This window comes from Terrapene carolina, unplaced genomic scaffold (genome assembly GCF_002925995.2).
Source record: "Terrapene carolina triunguis isolate 2854851 unplaced genomic scaffold, T_m_triunguis-2.0 Scaffold250, whole genome shotgun sequence".
Lineage (NCBI taxonomy): Eukaryota > Metazoa > Chordata > Testudines > Emydidae > Terrapene > Terrapene triunguis.
In genome coordinates this window covers 243,484-257,145 of record NW_020664601.1, presented here as the reverse complement: position 1 = coordinate 257,145, position 13,662 = coordinate 243,484, and the positions used below count along the sequence as shown (strand labels likewise).

Sequence of the window (13,662 nt, the reverse complement as noted above, 5' to 3'; positions counted from 1 at the left end):
ATAAGGTGATCCGTCACCATGCTCATGCTCAGGAGTCTCCAGGATGTACTAACCCTCACACGCCAACTACTCACCCAATCAGATGCCTTCTTCCCTCCCCCGTCCTGATTGGCTAGTTCCCTCTCGCCTCGCTGTTGATTGGCTATCGCCTCCTCCCCCCACGGTCGTGAATGGCTGTCAGGGCGGGGGCGCGCGCGTCGCCGCTTCTGCCCTCCGCGCCGGTCTCGCGCCTCGTGAGCCCCGCCTCCTCCCCCTGACGCTACTGTTGGACGTCGGCTGCGGGGAGCGCGCGCTGGGTGGCCTTTCGGCAGGTATATAAAAGGTCTCTGGGCCGGCGCCCCTAACGGATTATGTCAGTGTCCCCCGTGAAGCGGCCGAAGATGGAGTCGACGCTGGAGCAGCTCAAGCAGCACACCACGGTGGTGGCGGACACCGGCGACTTCCATGGTGAGATCACACCCCGCCCTCGCGAGGCATGAGGGGCTCGTTACCCCCATTAGGATGGGGCGGTCCCAGTCCACCATGGCTGATTTCCACCACCGCCCCCCACTTACAGGCACAGTGGGCGAGTCTGCCCCCCCCACACACACGGGAGGGTGGGGGAGGGGAGCCCGGAATTCTGGCGGGCTCGGCTCTGGCGAGGGAGGAGGCCTGGCGGGAAGGCGGCTGCTCCAGGCGTCTGAGCGCTGGGCAGGACGTGCGCGCTCCCCGGCTCGCTGTAACCCCTGGGTGCCGCCGCCCCTCCCGAGGCAGGCGGTTGGGGGCCCGGTCCTTCCTCTGCGGCCGCGGGAGGGTGCGCGCCCGCTCTGCAAGGGCCGAGTCCTCCGGCTCATTCCCTCCCCCGTGTCCAGGGCAGGGGGGTCGGGCTGCTGCCTCTGCCTCACCTGACCCAGCTCGTGGGGTCTCAATATGAAGTGGGGTGGGGGGTTGGGGGCGCAGCAGCAGGGCAGGGATACCTAACGCGGGAGGAAAGGGGGGTCTGGCAGGCAGGCAGAGGCCTTGCTTTGCTTTAACTGGTACTGCTTGTAAGGGGAAGCGAGGTCTGGCCACTTGCTACTAATATCCCCTTCCTTGCATCCACTTCCTGTTTGGCAAAGTGTAACCATCCTATTGAGCTTTGGGGTCTTGGTGGGTGGGATCAGTGTTTCCCATATTCACTTACAGCTTCACTTGTCAAGTGAGCAAAAAATAAATGGAACACTGTGAACTTTCACCTTCGGAGATAGCGTGTAGTGAGAATGAAGTATTGAGTGGGAATTATTCATTCCCTGATGGAAGGGAAGACTTAGGATAGGCTATGTCTACACTACTACTTATGTCAGCAAATATCCCACCTCCCTGAGCAACATAAGCTACACCTGCATAAGTGGTAGTGTGCACAGTGCTATGTCAGTGAGAGAACTTCTACCCTTGGCATAGCTACTACTGCTACTCTTTGTGGGTGGATTAATTTTGTCACTGGGAGCAGCTACACAAAAGATCTTACAATATTGGTACAGCAGTGCCACTGGGAGCTCTCTAGAGTAGACCTAATCTAAGTTGTAATCTGCTTGGAGAACATAACCTTGTAATAAAAGAAACCCCTTTGTTAAACTTGGCTAAGAGTTCTTTGCCTAAAGCTGTTTTGTCACTTGTATGCTGTTATGAAAGACTGAAATGTCCCAGTTGCTTAATGTGTGATGGGTGGTGAGTTTGCAGATGAAGAGAGGATAAGAGCCTTCTGCAAATTGTGGTCAGTCTTGCAGGACACAGTGGGATCCTACGGTTATATAGCAGTGCAATTTGCTAGTACAGAGAAGAGTTGGACTCAACACAAGAACACTGAACAAAACTATATAAATGCATCAGGAACTGAAAAGACTTCACAACAGGAGAAGGGCCTTCACCACAATACCAGCCTAGTAGCTGGAATATCACATGCATAATACCATCTTTTCTACACACTTCCTTTGTGACTCACTTGGGAAGTCAGCCTTCCTATGATTCAGCTGCTTCACATATAAAATGAGGGTAATATCTGCCTCATGCTGATAATTAGTTTTGTAAAATAACTCTGGCTCTCTGGATGGAAGGGACTGTAGAAATCCAAAGTAGTAATATGAAATGGTTAGCCATGCATGTGTGGGTACAGGTGTGTTACTGGAAATGTGTGACCTCACTGCAATAACCTGTGTAATGCACCTATAAACAAATGTCATAAGTATGACCTACCAGCACTGACTTTTGAACTGGGATCTTGAAAAGTTGTTTGCATTATTAAAATGTAAGGGTGGTTGTTTCAAGGTGTATTAAACTATTGTAGCTCTACTCTTCTAGTTACTGTTATCACCAGAACTCCTGAGTTTAGCTATCTTTAAATTGATAATGGAAACAAGTGAAGGGCTCTGAGCTAGCATTTATTACCATTAACAAGTAGTTAATTTTTATATGTACCATAAATCTCGTTTAAATTATCCGTTTGGGAAACTAATGGACCTTAGTACTTTTAACACCCTGATTCTGATTCAAATATTTCATCCTGATCAAATCAGGGTTTGGTAAATTAATTGGAAATATTATAAAAAATTAGAAATAGATTTATAAACCTAAGGCTTATTTTTACAAGACTGGTTGTCTTCATTTCTCTTCAGAAAGCTGTTAAATTTTACTCAGCTGGCTTTGATTTTTTTAATAGCTTCCTGTATAGTTTTCTCATGGTGAAGCAAAACAGTTAAGAGGCTGAGAGGAGTCAACGTAAGAGGAATTTTGTTTACTTTAGCATGAAAATGAGTAAGCATTCTTGTTCCTGCCCCAAAGGGGACCGCTCCCCTGGAGCTATTGTTTGCTGCCCCGCCCTGACTAAGGGCCTGGGCTACCTGACTTTGTTTGTGCTCAGCTCCTGCCACCAGGACCTGAGCCCCTGGGACTATTGTTTGCTGCCCCGCCCTGACTAAGGGCTTGGGCGTCCTAACTTTGGTATTGCTCAGCTCCTGCTGCAAGGACCTGAGCCTCCCTTGGAACTATTGATTGTTGCCCCGCCCTGCCTAAGGGCCTGGGCTACGTGACTTTGCTAAGTGCTCAGCTCCTGCTGCAAGGACCTGAGCCCCTTGACCCTTGTGGGTTGCCCTGCCCTGAGCTAGCGTTTGGGCTTATTTGACTCCGTAACTGCCCAGCTCCGGCTGCAGGAACCGGAGCTTAGGTCTGATTTGCTGTCCAGCCCTGACTAAGGGCTGGAGCTCCTTGCAGAGGCAGGGTGCCTTTTTGTTTAGCTCCTGCCTGAGGGGCGGAAACCCGAGACCCTCAAAACCCGAGGACTGATTTGGGCCACCGTGTAGTGAGGCGGCCTGGCTCCCGACGGCCCCTAAGAGGGCACGACCCCCGCACCGGACCTTTACAAGTGGGTACAAATATCAGCAGGGAGCAGTAGAGGTTTAAGTGGAACAGGCTCATAAGAATTTTCAGGGGAAGGCAACTACTGTGGAAACCACAGGGATTTTAAGGGAGAATTTCTCAGGCTCTGATTTGGCCAGGACTCAAGTCCATACTCTGATCCCTGGGCAGAGGTGATCATCAAGAGCCACATGAGATCTTTAACTCCCCCATAATCTTGGTTTTGTCTAATTGGACAAACTTTAATGCATGTAAAATTTTGAACCAACTTGTGTTTTTTATACAAGCCACAGTCCTCACAGGACATGTCCAGGTGCTATGGGGACAAAGGGATTAACTCTCCTGAGCACTGGCTACCTCCTTAGGACTTTCAAGTCAGTCTCATAACTTTTTTGTACAAAGAAAAATTAGTTCTTACAATGGTGCTGTGTTCTGAACCCAGATGTAACACATATATTTTATGTTAATACATGAATAATTCATGTATTAAATAACTTGCATAATTTATCTGCTGATTTCTGAATCTTCAGCACTATCAAGTATGGCTAGTGGTGGCCATTAACAGAACTTCTAGGATCTAAATGTCTGAGGGTATGGGAATTTAAAACATTGACTCTGTAGCCTTGTCTACAGTATGAAATACCTTATCTGTTGTCAGCAACAGGTGCTGAGCACCGTCTAGCTGCAAGTTTTAACCATGCACTTTAAAACCATTCTGAACATAGTTTGTCCTTGGCTACATTTGCGGTTAGTGCTTGGTACTGGTTCAGCTGCAGCTGTTGTTGACACCAGTCACCAGCAGTGTGTTTTTTTCCCAAGTGTTGATAAATATTTATTGCACTATATAGTAGGGAAAATTTCTGGTCTAAGGAGCAAAGGACCATTCTAGTCCTGACCACCTGTGTGCTTCCACTGAAACATTGGGCCAAGTGCCTCTTGTCTCCATCTGCAGAAAAGCAATGTTCCCAGCAAAAGCGAAGAACACCTGATAAATTATGAAACTGTTAGTTTCAGTCTGCTGCTCTTGTTGGTGTGGCAGTATGGGCCAGACCAGCATGTACTACTTCTGTACAATTCTCCAGCCAGGCAACATTAAACAGATGCTGTAGCAGTGAGCAGGATTCAGAATCCCCATTTAAACCTTTGCTGAAAACTTGTTCTGGAAGGCTGAAATGTAGCCCCTTATTATAGGGAGTGAACTTTTGAACTCTACCTTCAACTGTGTTGACATCATACCGTGTTTCCCCGAAAGTAAGACATCCCCCGAAAATAAGACCTACTTCCAGTTTTGCCTCTTGCTGTAATATAAGGCATCCCCTCGAAAATAAGACCTCCCCGATAATAAGGCCACCCCGGAATATAAGGCCCCCAAGCTCCAGGAAAAATAAGACCTCCCCTGAAAATAAGACCTAGCGCATCTTTGGGAGCAAAAATTAATATAAGACACTGTCTTATTTTCGGGGAAACAGGGTATGTTGCTAGAGTCCTATAAGATACTTTACCCAGAAGTGTATTGCAAATACATAGGATGCTGAAGAGGATAAATGAGCTTTATCAGTACTTACCCATCTTGGCGTTGCATTGTGTTGTCAGATAAAACATGGAGGATGAATGAAAAACTGGAAAAAATAAGATATCTGAAGGACCTATGTGTAAGATGAACATGTACAGAGAACCAAGATCTTTACTTAAAGGAAGCTGCTAGGAAAGTGTAGCTTTCTGTATAATGTTTCTGAACATTATCTTTAGAAATTAAGTAGAATTTTCTAAAATGAAATTTTCCTTCTGGAATACAAAATGTTCAGAAAAATGAATTGGTAATTTTTCATAATTTTGACATTTAGCTCTTTCAAGATACCTTATGTCCTCTACAGTGACCTCTGCTTATAAAGCTATTTGCTGAGTCAAACATTGCATGCCAGACTGTTCAGCTACTCAGGCATGTTAGAACCAGACAGTGTACAGTAAGAACCACTTTGTGGTAAACAGTGTCATCTAAAACAGAGGTTCTCAACCGTTAGCATGTCGGGGGCCCTCAAAGAAATTAAACTCCATGGCCCACCTGTGTTGTCATAACAGGTTTTCTGCATATAAAAGCCAGGGACAGCATTAGAGGGTAGCCAGCAGGTCAATTGCCTGGTGTTGTCATGCCACAGGAGCCCCTGCAAAGCTACATTGGCTTCAGCCTCGGTTGGTGGGGCTCAGGGCCCAGGTTTCAATCCCACGCTTTCTTTCTGCCCTGGGCCCCAGTGAGTCTAATGCTGGCCCTGCTTGGTGGCCCCCCCGAAACCTGCTCGTGACAGTGATGGACACAATAAGGACCTAGATAAGATAGATGAGTGACTTCTACAGTGTCTTGACCAATGGTTTGTTACTCTTTGGAAACAGTAGAACTTAAGTCCTAAATAAACCTTGCTTGATCTTGTCACTATAGCTTTCAGTCACCGCTTTGTACAGTGGTTCTCAAACTTTTTGTATTGTGACCCCTTTCACACAGCAAGCCTCTGAGTGTGACCCCATGAGTTTGAAACCCTCTGGTGTAGACCCTTTTGGCACCATTCCCCAGACTTGCAGGCAGCCTCTTAACTGCACCATTCCTGCCTCAAGAAAACACTTAAGCAATAAAATCTATATCAGAGTTAAGAGGCATGTTAACTGATCCTACAGTAGTAGGATAATACTTGATTGGTCAGGCTGGGTAACCTGTTTTAAACTAGCAATCTTTATTTTTGTAGCAATTGATCAGTACAAGCCTCTGGATGCCACTACAAACCCATCCTTGATACTAGCTGCTGCTCAAATGCCAGCTTACCAGGAATTAGTAGAGGATGCTATTGAGTATGGAAAAAAACTTGGTGGGTAAGTAAGACCATTAATTTAACTAGGCTTACAATTATGACAGCTGATGCCTTATGTAACTATTTGCAGTAGCAGCCATAGTGTTTGATGGCCTTTTCATAACCTAAGCAAACACATGAGTTTTGCTCCTTCGAACTTGCAGACTAGAAGACTAGCTAACAGTGTGGGTGAAGGGATTCAACATACAAATCAGCAAAGATGGTGACAGGCTACATGTGATAGGTGTATAATCCAGTGTGAGGTTTTGTCCTCAGCACTGTAACTTCTCTCCCCAATGAGTAGTTTCTGGAAAGCATTATGGGTATATCTACCTAGCAAAGAAAAATCCATGGCTTGTCTGTGCCAGCTGACTGGCTCATGGGGCTCTGGTTATGGAGTTGTTTCATTGCTGTGTAGACTTCTAGGCTCAGTCTGGAGCCCAGGGGCTCCAGGAACCTGAAAGTTGAGGGAGACTCACAGGGTCCTGAAGGCCAGGCTCCAGCCTGAGCCCAGAAGCCTACATAGCAATGAAACAGCCCTGTAGTGTGAGCCTGTTGGCTGGCACAGGCCAGCCGTGGGTGTCTAGATGCTGTATAGACGTACCCTGTGAAGCGAAGTGAGTCTTCATTCTAATTCAAATCCCTTTTGAAGTAGCTTTGTGGGCTTGCTCAGGGAAAGCATTCCATGAATAGGCAGCATCATGAAAGAAAGCAGATGTTTATGGGAGAAACAAATGGCATATGGACTCTGGTAGTATTGGTGAAACATAGATGGGACAAAAGACCAGAGTGGATAAATAGAGAATGGGAGAATTACTCTGATTTAAAGGCTTGAACTGTATGTGGAGGGAGCCAAAGAGATTTAGGATACTAGCTGCAGTCTCCCACATTTCACTAATTAAATTTTCATTCTTTTAGGTCAGAAGATGAACAGGTCCAAAATGCAAGTGACAAACTTTTTGTGTTATTTGGGGCAGAAATACTGAAGAGGATACCAGGTCGTGTGTCTACAGAAGTAGATGCAAGGTTTGGCTTTTTCTGAACCAGAGCAAGATTTGTACGCATCTTGTATGCAATTTGTAACCAAGGTGTTCTTAATCTGCTGATCTCGTAACAGTGAAATGTTCAGAGTTTAAATTACTACCTTTTCTGTTTAATTGAACTGTGAAGTCACAATTTGCCTATCTAGGTTTTTACTGCATGCTAGACAAAACTAAGTGTGAAATAGGGATAATCTTCAAGGCAGTTGTAAATAGGGTCACCTTCAGCATAGTTAAGGCACGGATCACATTCTCAGTCTATCCACCATTCTTCTTGGACTTAAAGAAATTCAGGCATCCAATTTACTTGATTTAAATGCAAGAGTTGAGTTGGGTTTCTTTTCTTTACCCTTCTCCCACCAAAACTTACAAAATGGTACACTATGGCTTTTGTTTTAACATGCACATGGGGTAAGGCCTGTTAACTTCCTTGATTCTTTTCTACTTTTTCAGCATCTAAATTCTTTATTAAAATTAAAGCAATAACTTTTAATCTTAATTTTCCCTGAGAAACATCCTTGGCTTTCTTGAGCTCTGGGCCCACTTAATCCTAGAGAATGTTTTACAGTTTCAGTCACTTTCTAACTACAGCCCTAAATAGAAAAGCTATTTATTGGGAGTTAAATTTTAATATAGGAGGCAGGATAGTTCTTCTGGTTATTATGGCTAAATTAGAGACGCTCTAATAGCAACTGTTACTCCATGCGAGAGCATGCATCAGTGTCTACCATTATCTGTTGGTGGAAGCTAGAAAAAGATGGATCTGGGATATAGACACAAGACGACAAATGTTTGTAACTTGGATCAATGTCTTTCTTGTTTCAAAGGTTGTCCTTTGATAAGGAAGGAATGATTAAGAGAGCTAAGCGCCTCATTGACCTTTATAAGGAAGCAGGAATTGGTAAAGATCGCATTCTCATAAAACTGTCATCAACGTGGGAGGGGATTCAGGCAGGCAAGTAAGTGTCTGTAGCTGGTATTTATTTTAATTCATGCTTCTAATGGCTGGTCAAGTAAATTTAAAAAAATCTTATCAGTGTGTTGGCTGTTTTGAGAACCATGCACCAGTAAATTCAGTTAGTGGGGTTAAATCTAACACTAGCAAGAATTTTTTTATTCGTGGGACAAATATGCTCATTCTATGCTAGATCATTGCTTTAGAGCTCAGTAACATGTTATAGTTCAGTAATTAACTGACATTTATTTAACTTTATGAAGTTATTAAACTAATTATTTGATTGTTGATTGAATTGAGGGGGAGGACAGACTCCATTCTAAGATGACCCTTTTTTTGCAGGGTTCTGGAAGAGGAGTATGGGATCCATTGCAACATGACCTTACTCTTCTCCTTTGCTCAGGCAGTGGCCTGTGCTGAAGCTGGGGTCACCCTAATTTCCCCATTTGTAGGGCGTATCCTGGATTGGCATGTTGCAAACACAGACAAGAAGACTTATGAGCCCTCAGAGGACCCAGGTAAGCTTGCCTCTGAATGCAATTGGAAAAAGTTCACTACAAACTACAAGTTACTTTTTAAATCTTCTCTTATGAACGCTCCTCTAGAAAATACAGTATTGGGTACTAAAACGTCTCTGATTTAAGAATCTTTGCATTTTAAAACTCATTGTCTTGAAAATCACCAGTGTTTTCTTCATAGGGGTGAAGAGTGTCACTAAAATCTATAATTACTACAAAAAGTTTGGCTACAAAACTATTGTGATGGGTGCTTCATTCCGAAACACTGGGGAGATTAAAGCACTGACAGGCTGTGACTATCTTACCATTTCACCCAAGCTTCTGGGAGAGCTCAGTAAAGAGAACACCAAGCTAACTCCCACACTCAGTGCTAAAGATGGTAAGTCAGTTTTCTTTCCTTGTATAATACAGACTTGTTCCATAATCCCGAGACTCCTCTTTACTACTGAACATAGCTGATATATGGAAGAAGCCAGCTTTGGTAAGTGGTAGTACATAGCTTCAGCCTCCATCCAAACTTTAAAAAAGGGGTAAGTCTTGACTGATCTACAGTAACTGCTTTGTACTGTCTTCATGACCACAGTGGCCATCAGCAGTCCTTGTGGCACTGCTGTTGAGGGAATCCAGTCTTTTCCACACCTTTGATCTAGTATATAGCCATTTATATTCAGTTTACTTAATATCCTGGGTCCTTTTGAGTGCATTAGCCAGTAACTACCCCAGATTCAAGTCAAGACGACAGATCCAGTTTAAACAGTGATACTTCTATAAAATAAAAATTGGTGGGGTGGGAGGGAGAAACCACCTCTAATTTGTATCCTGGGACTTGACAGTCTTTACAAAATCCGTAGAGCAAGAAACTTAGTTTAACACTAATTTTGCAAGAATGGAAGTCATCTGAAGGACTTCAAATAAGGCTAGAAAAGATTATATGCCTATACAACAGTCAACATTTGAAACAAGAGTTTTTAAAAACTGATCTTTTTTGAAATGGTACTAAAGTGTTGCAACTTACTTGGTTTAGCAATGTTTTGCTGTGGTGGTTCTTGCATGTGGTCCTAGTAGCTGTACCACTGTTGTTTTTCCTTCCTCTTAGCTTTATAAACAAATGTTAAATTACAAAATTCAGGCTGGGAATTGTGCACAGCTGCAATCATGAGCTCTACTAAAGGCTCTAAGCAGTGGGCAGGCTTGTTATCAATTGAGCTTTTGTTAGGCATCTGCTGAATAATTGGAACCAATTGTTTGCTTGAGTCCTTGCTCACTTCCACAATGTCTTGTGTAATATTTTTGTACAGTGGGCTGAAAGTTTAGTGCCATTAGGAGCCAGATACAAACATGAATGTCCTAGCCTAAAATTTAGACTAGCAGGATAACTTCCCCTAAGATAGGAGTTCAGAATCAACAATATCTGATTTACTCCCCAAAAATGTGGTCACACAGTAAGTCTGACCACCTTGTCTGCAGTGTTTGGAAAACATTTTCAAACTTCAGCTAATGGGGGTGGGGGAGTGGGAAGAGACCTACATCAGGGAGTTTAAGAAGCATTTTATTTTTGGATAGCAATCTTGTATTTGAATTGAAGGATTTTGCCTTTTGAGATAATCTAGAAGATGTTCTGTTACAACTCCCTTTTTGTATAGCTCAGACATCTAACCTTGAGAAGATTCACATGGATGAGAAGACATTCCGCTGGGAACATAATGAAGACCAAATGGCTGTGGAGAAATTATCAGATGGGATCAGGAAATTTGCTGCTGATGCAGTTAAATTGGAGAGAATGTTGAAGGTAATTCAGTATAGAATTCAGCAACTCTTATATGCCCCTTTTCCAGACCCCTCAGAATGACACCAGCTGACTCACTAGTGAGGTGTGATGCTGTCTTGATTTTTAAAGCAGTGTTTATTCTGGTAGCTAGACTTGTATACCAACCATGCAAATTGTGATAAGTATTAGGTCACCATTCCTATGTGCAAAGACAGTTAGCTGCCTAGATAGCATATGAAACACATACTGGGTGTCTTCATTCCAATGTATATGTAATTATGTCTTGATACCTCCTGTGAGCACTGACTAATGCAAGATGTAAACCAACATGAATGTTATTCCAAGTGCACGGCAGTATTTAGACTGCACTACAGCTAGATGTGCGTCAGCAGGTGACATTTTGAGGAGTTTGTATGGCTGTCAGAAATTCCTGACATAGAATCTGAAAATTAAGTTTCCACCTCAAATCAGTAATATTCTATAGCCGTATTGGTGTCTGAGGCACACTAAAATTCAGTACTTCCATAGTGATTAGGTCTAACTTTGGCAGTAAAACACTTATGATTTACAGGATGCATGGGGAGGGGGGGAATTGAATAAGGTCCATTTTTATATAGTCTCAACTATTTTAAAATGCTAGTTGAAATAATTAGGTGAATTAATAGCATCTTGACTCTACTAAATCTGCATGTATATTTTTAATAGCAGTTGTAGACACTGCTCACGTTGACTGCATAATGACTATTGTACTGGCTTAGTCTGGTGTCAAAGCACTGCAGTTTCCAGACTTATCTAGGACTCTATTGGAAATGCTAACTGCAGATTATTCTTTTTTCCTAGGAACGAATGTTCAGTACTAAAAATGGAAAGTAGACAAACCAAAGTTCCTGCTGAATTGTGGAGGCTGAATGAGTGGGATTATTAAAAATGGATGTACAAATATCTACATGTAAAGTCTTACGCTATGTATGGAGAGTTTTCTGTATTCCATGCTTTTTTATCAATTTGCAAAGGGACAAGAGTTTCAATTTGTAGCAATTTTGGCAATGTATTAAAATAGTTTCTGTGTAAAGAGTTTCACTATTGTGCATTTGTTTACATCAATATTTACATATTGCTGTACTCCTTGCCACTTATTTTCAACTTAATTCTAGTGAAAGTGAGTGGCTTAGCTACTTGTTAAGAACTTATTTATTTTTAAACCCTTAAATGTACCTCCAGATGATCCTAGGGAAACCAAGTATTTTATCCTTGAGGTACTTACACAGCCTCCAAAACCACAGTACATATGAGAGTGCCTTTCCAGTAAAATAACTAATCAAACTTACTGCTTTAGGCTAGGAAGATCTATCAAGTTTTAATCTATTGAGTATGTGTGATCTTTAGCTTTCTTTCAATATCATTCTGGAAGTGGGTTGAAGTTGTCACTTGTAGCTGGGTTTCCTGAATCCCAGTCTAGCAGCCTCTCCAAATACCTCTTATTGTAAGTGGACTTAAAGAAACAAACCAAGAGATGTACTCTTGGAATATGTGGCTGTGAAAGTAAGCATGGAATAGCAGCTTCAGAATTATGTAGAAGTTGAGCCCATGGGTTTTCCTCACTCCTTCCACTGAATGACAGTTGCATTCAGCTACCTCATCTACTGATCTAAAAGCACTTAGAAGCATAAAGTAACAGTTCTGAGGTGCTACCCCATTTTATAGCTGAAGAAGAGGGTTAAGACTTGCTCAGACCTAAACAATGAATTGGCAATAGAGCTAGGTATAGAAGGTTGGAGTCCTGACTTGGTCATACTCCATTTTTGAAGTATGACCAAGAGCAAGTATTTTATTCCCTGGGGGTATTTTGAGACTGCCAGTTTTCCATTGTACTGTATGTGCATGCCCTAGCTCTATCAAACTTTTATTTGAGCAGCCTGTACAGTGGTTTGGGACCCTCATTATACAGGTCCAGGGCACCTGTACTCCTATGGTGATCTCAGACCTTTCCCCACTTGGTGTTAAATCTTATCAGTGGCTTTACTGACTTGCTATTTGCAGTTGACTCTAATCATTACCTCACCCCCCCGCCCCTCATTTCCTTATGTACTGGACTAATTACTGTCACTCAGACAGGCTTTTGAGCAGACACAACTCTAATTTACACCAGTAAAGGCACTGGAAGCCAGAAGCCTGCAGAAAGAAAGCAGGCAGTTTATGGTATGAGGCAATGAAAGTCAGTTAAATCAAAGTTGCCAACCTTGATTTCTGCTGCTCCAGTACGAGGATTCTAGCACACGTTTAGTCACATTCTACCACTTAATTGACCAAAAATTAGACAAAGGCAATCAGAATCAGTCCGTGCTGCATAAAGCCTAAAACATTTAAAAGCATTTTATATAAGTACATGGAAACCTTGACTTGACACTCAAAATCCATGCAACTCTAAACAATCAAGATAAGCCCCCAAAGCTGCTGAAATTATTGAAACACCAATCCAACCTTGTCACTTTACAGCTTTCTATTAACTTGAAGTTCTGGAACAAACTACTCTATTGCTATTGCATAGTAAGTGAACAGTTCCAACTACTCCCATCTCAACAAAGTTCCTTTTTCCATTCTGAACAGCTCCCTGTTTATAGCTTTCTCCCCTTCACAAAAATGAAGCCATTATAGCAGAAGAGCATATACTCCCATTCCTCTAAAGAAAGGGCTATTCCTACTACAACACTTGTTAAACTCAGTGAGTTCTTTCTCAGGTGAAGAATGCTCAGTGGAGCTCAATCAGTGCTTGGCTCCTTCTATCCTTTTTGCTGTATTTTTCTTTTCTGGTTCATAATTAAACCTGCCTCCTGTCTTATTAGTTTATAGGGGTCCAATTATGTCAGGAGAATGTGGCCCTAGGTTGACACAAGTAACTGCTTCCTGATACAATTTACTAGGTTATCCATTTAATTTGAAGTTTCAGCCTCCTAAAAAGCAGCACTAAACTTGTACATAAAGAACATTCTGCTCTGTTATACCTATGCATTTGCATTGAACAGTACAAGGGAAAAAATCCAACAAGTAATAGGACTAGTCATCATTGTCATTAGGTAACTGTGCAAAAGGTTGACAACCTAATTTAGCTAAGGCCAGAGCGGGAAATGCTCAAGCACCCCTAACAGCACAAGCTATGCAAGGGCCCAAATTCTTC

At 42.7% G+C, this 13,662-nt stretch overlaps 1 protein-coding gene across 1 annotated transcript; it reads left to right on the top strand.

The window, feature by feature from the left end:
- The first annotated feature begins 226 nt into the window (after positions 1-226).
- On the top strand, positions 227-11,559 carry TALDO1 (transaldolase 1). The gene is made up of 8 exons (XM_024212629.2): positions 227-447; positions 6,105-6,228; positions 7,125-7,232; positions 8,074-8,205; positions 8,544-8,719; positions 8,901-9,098; positions 10,363-10,508; positions 11,328-11,559. Exons 1-8 carry the CDS (start codon positions 351-353, stop codon positions 11,358-11,360), a joined length of 1,014 nt encoding a protein of 337 aa, XP_024068397.1. The 5' UTR covers positions 227-350; the 3' UTR covers positions 11,361-11,559.
- The last annotated feature ends 2,103 nt before the right edge of the window (positions 11,560-13,662 follow it).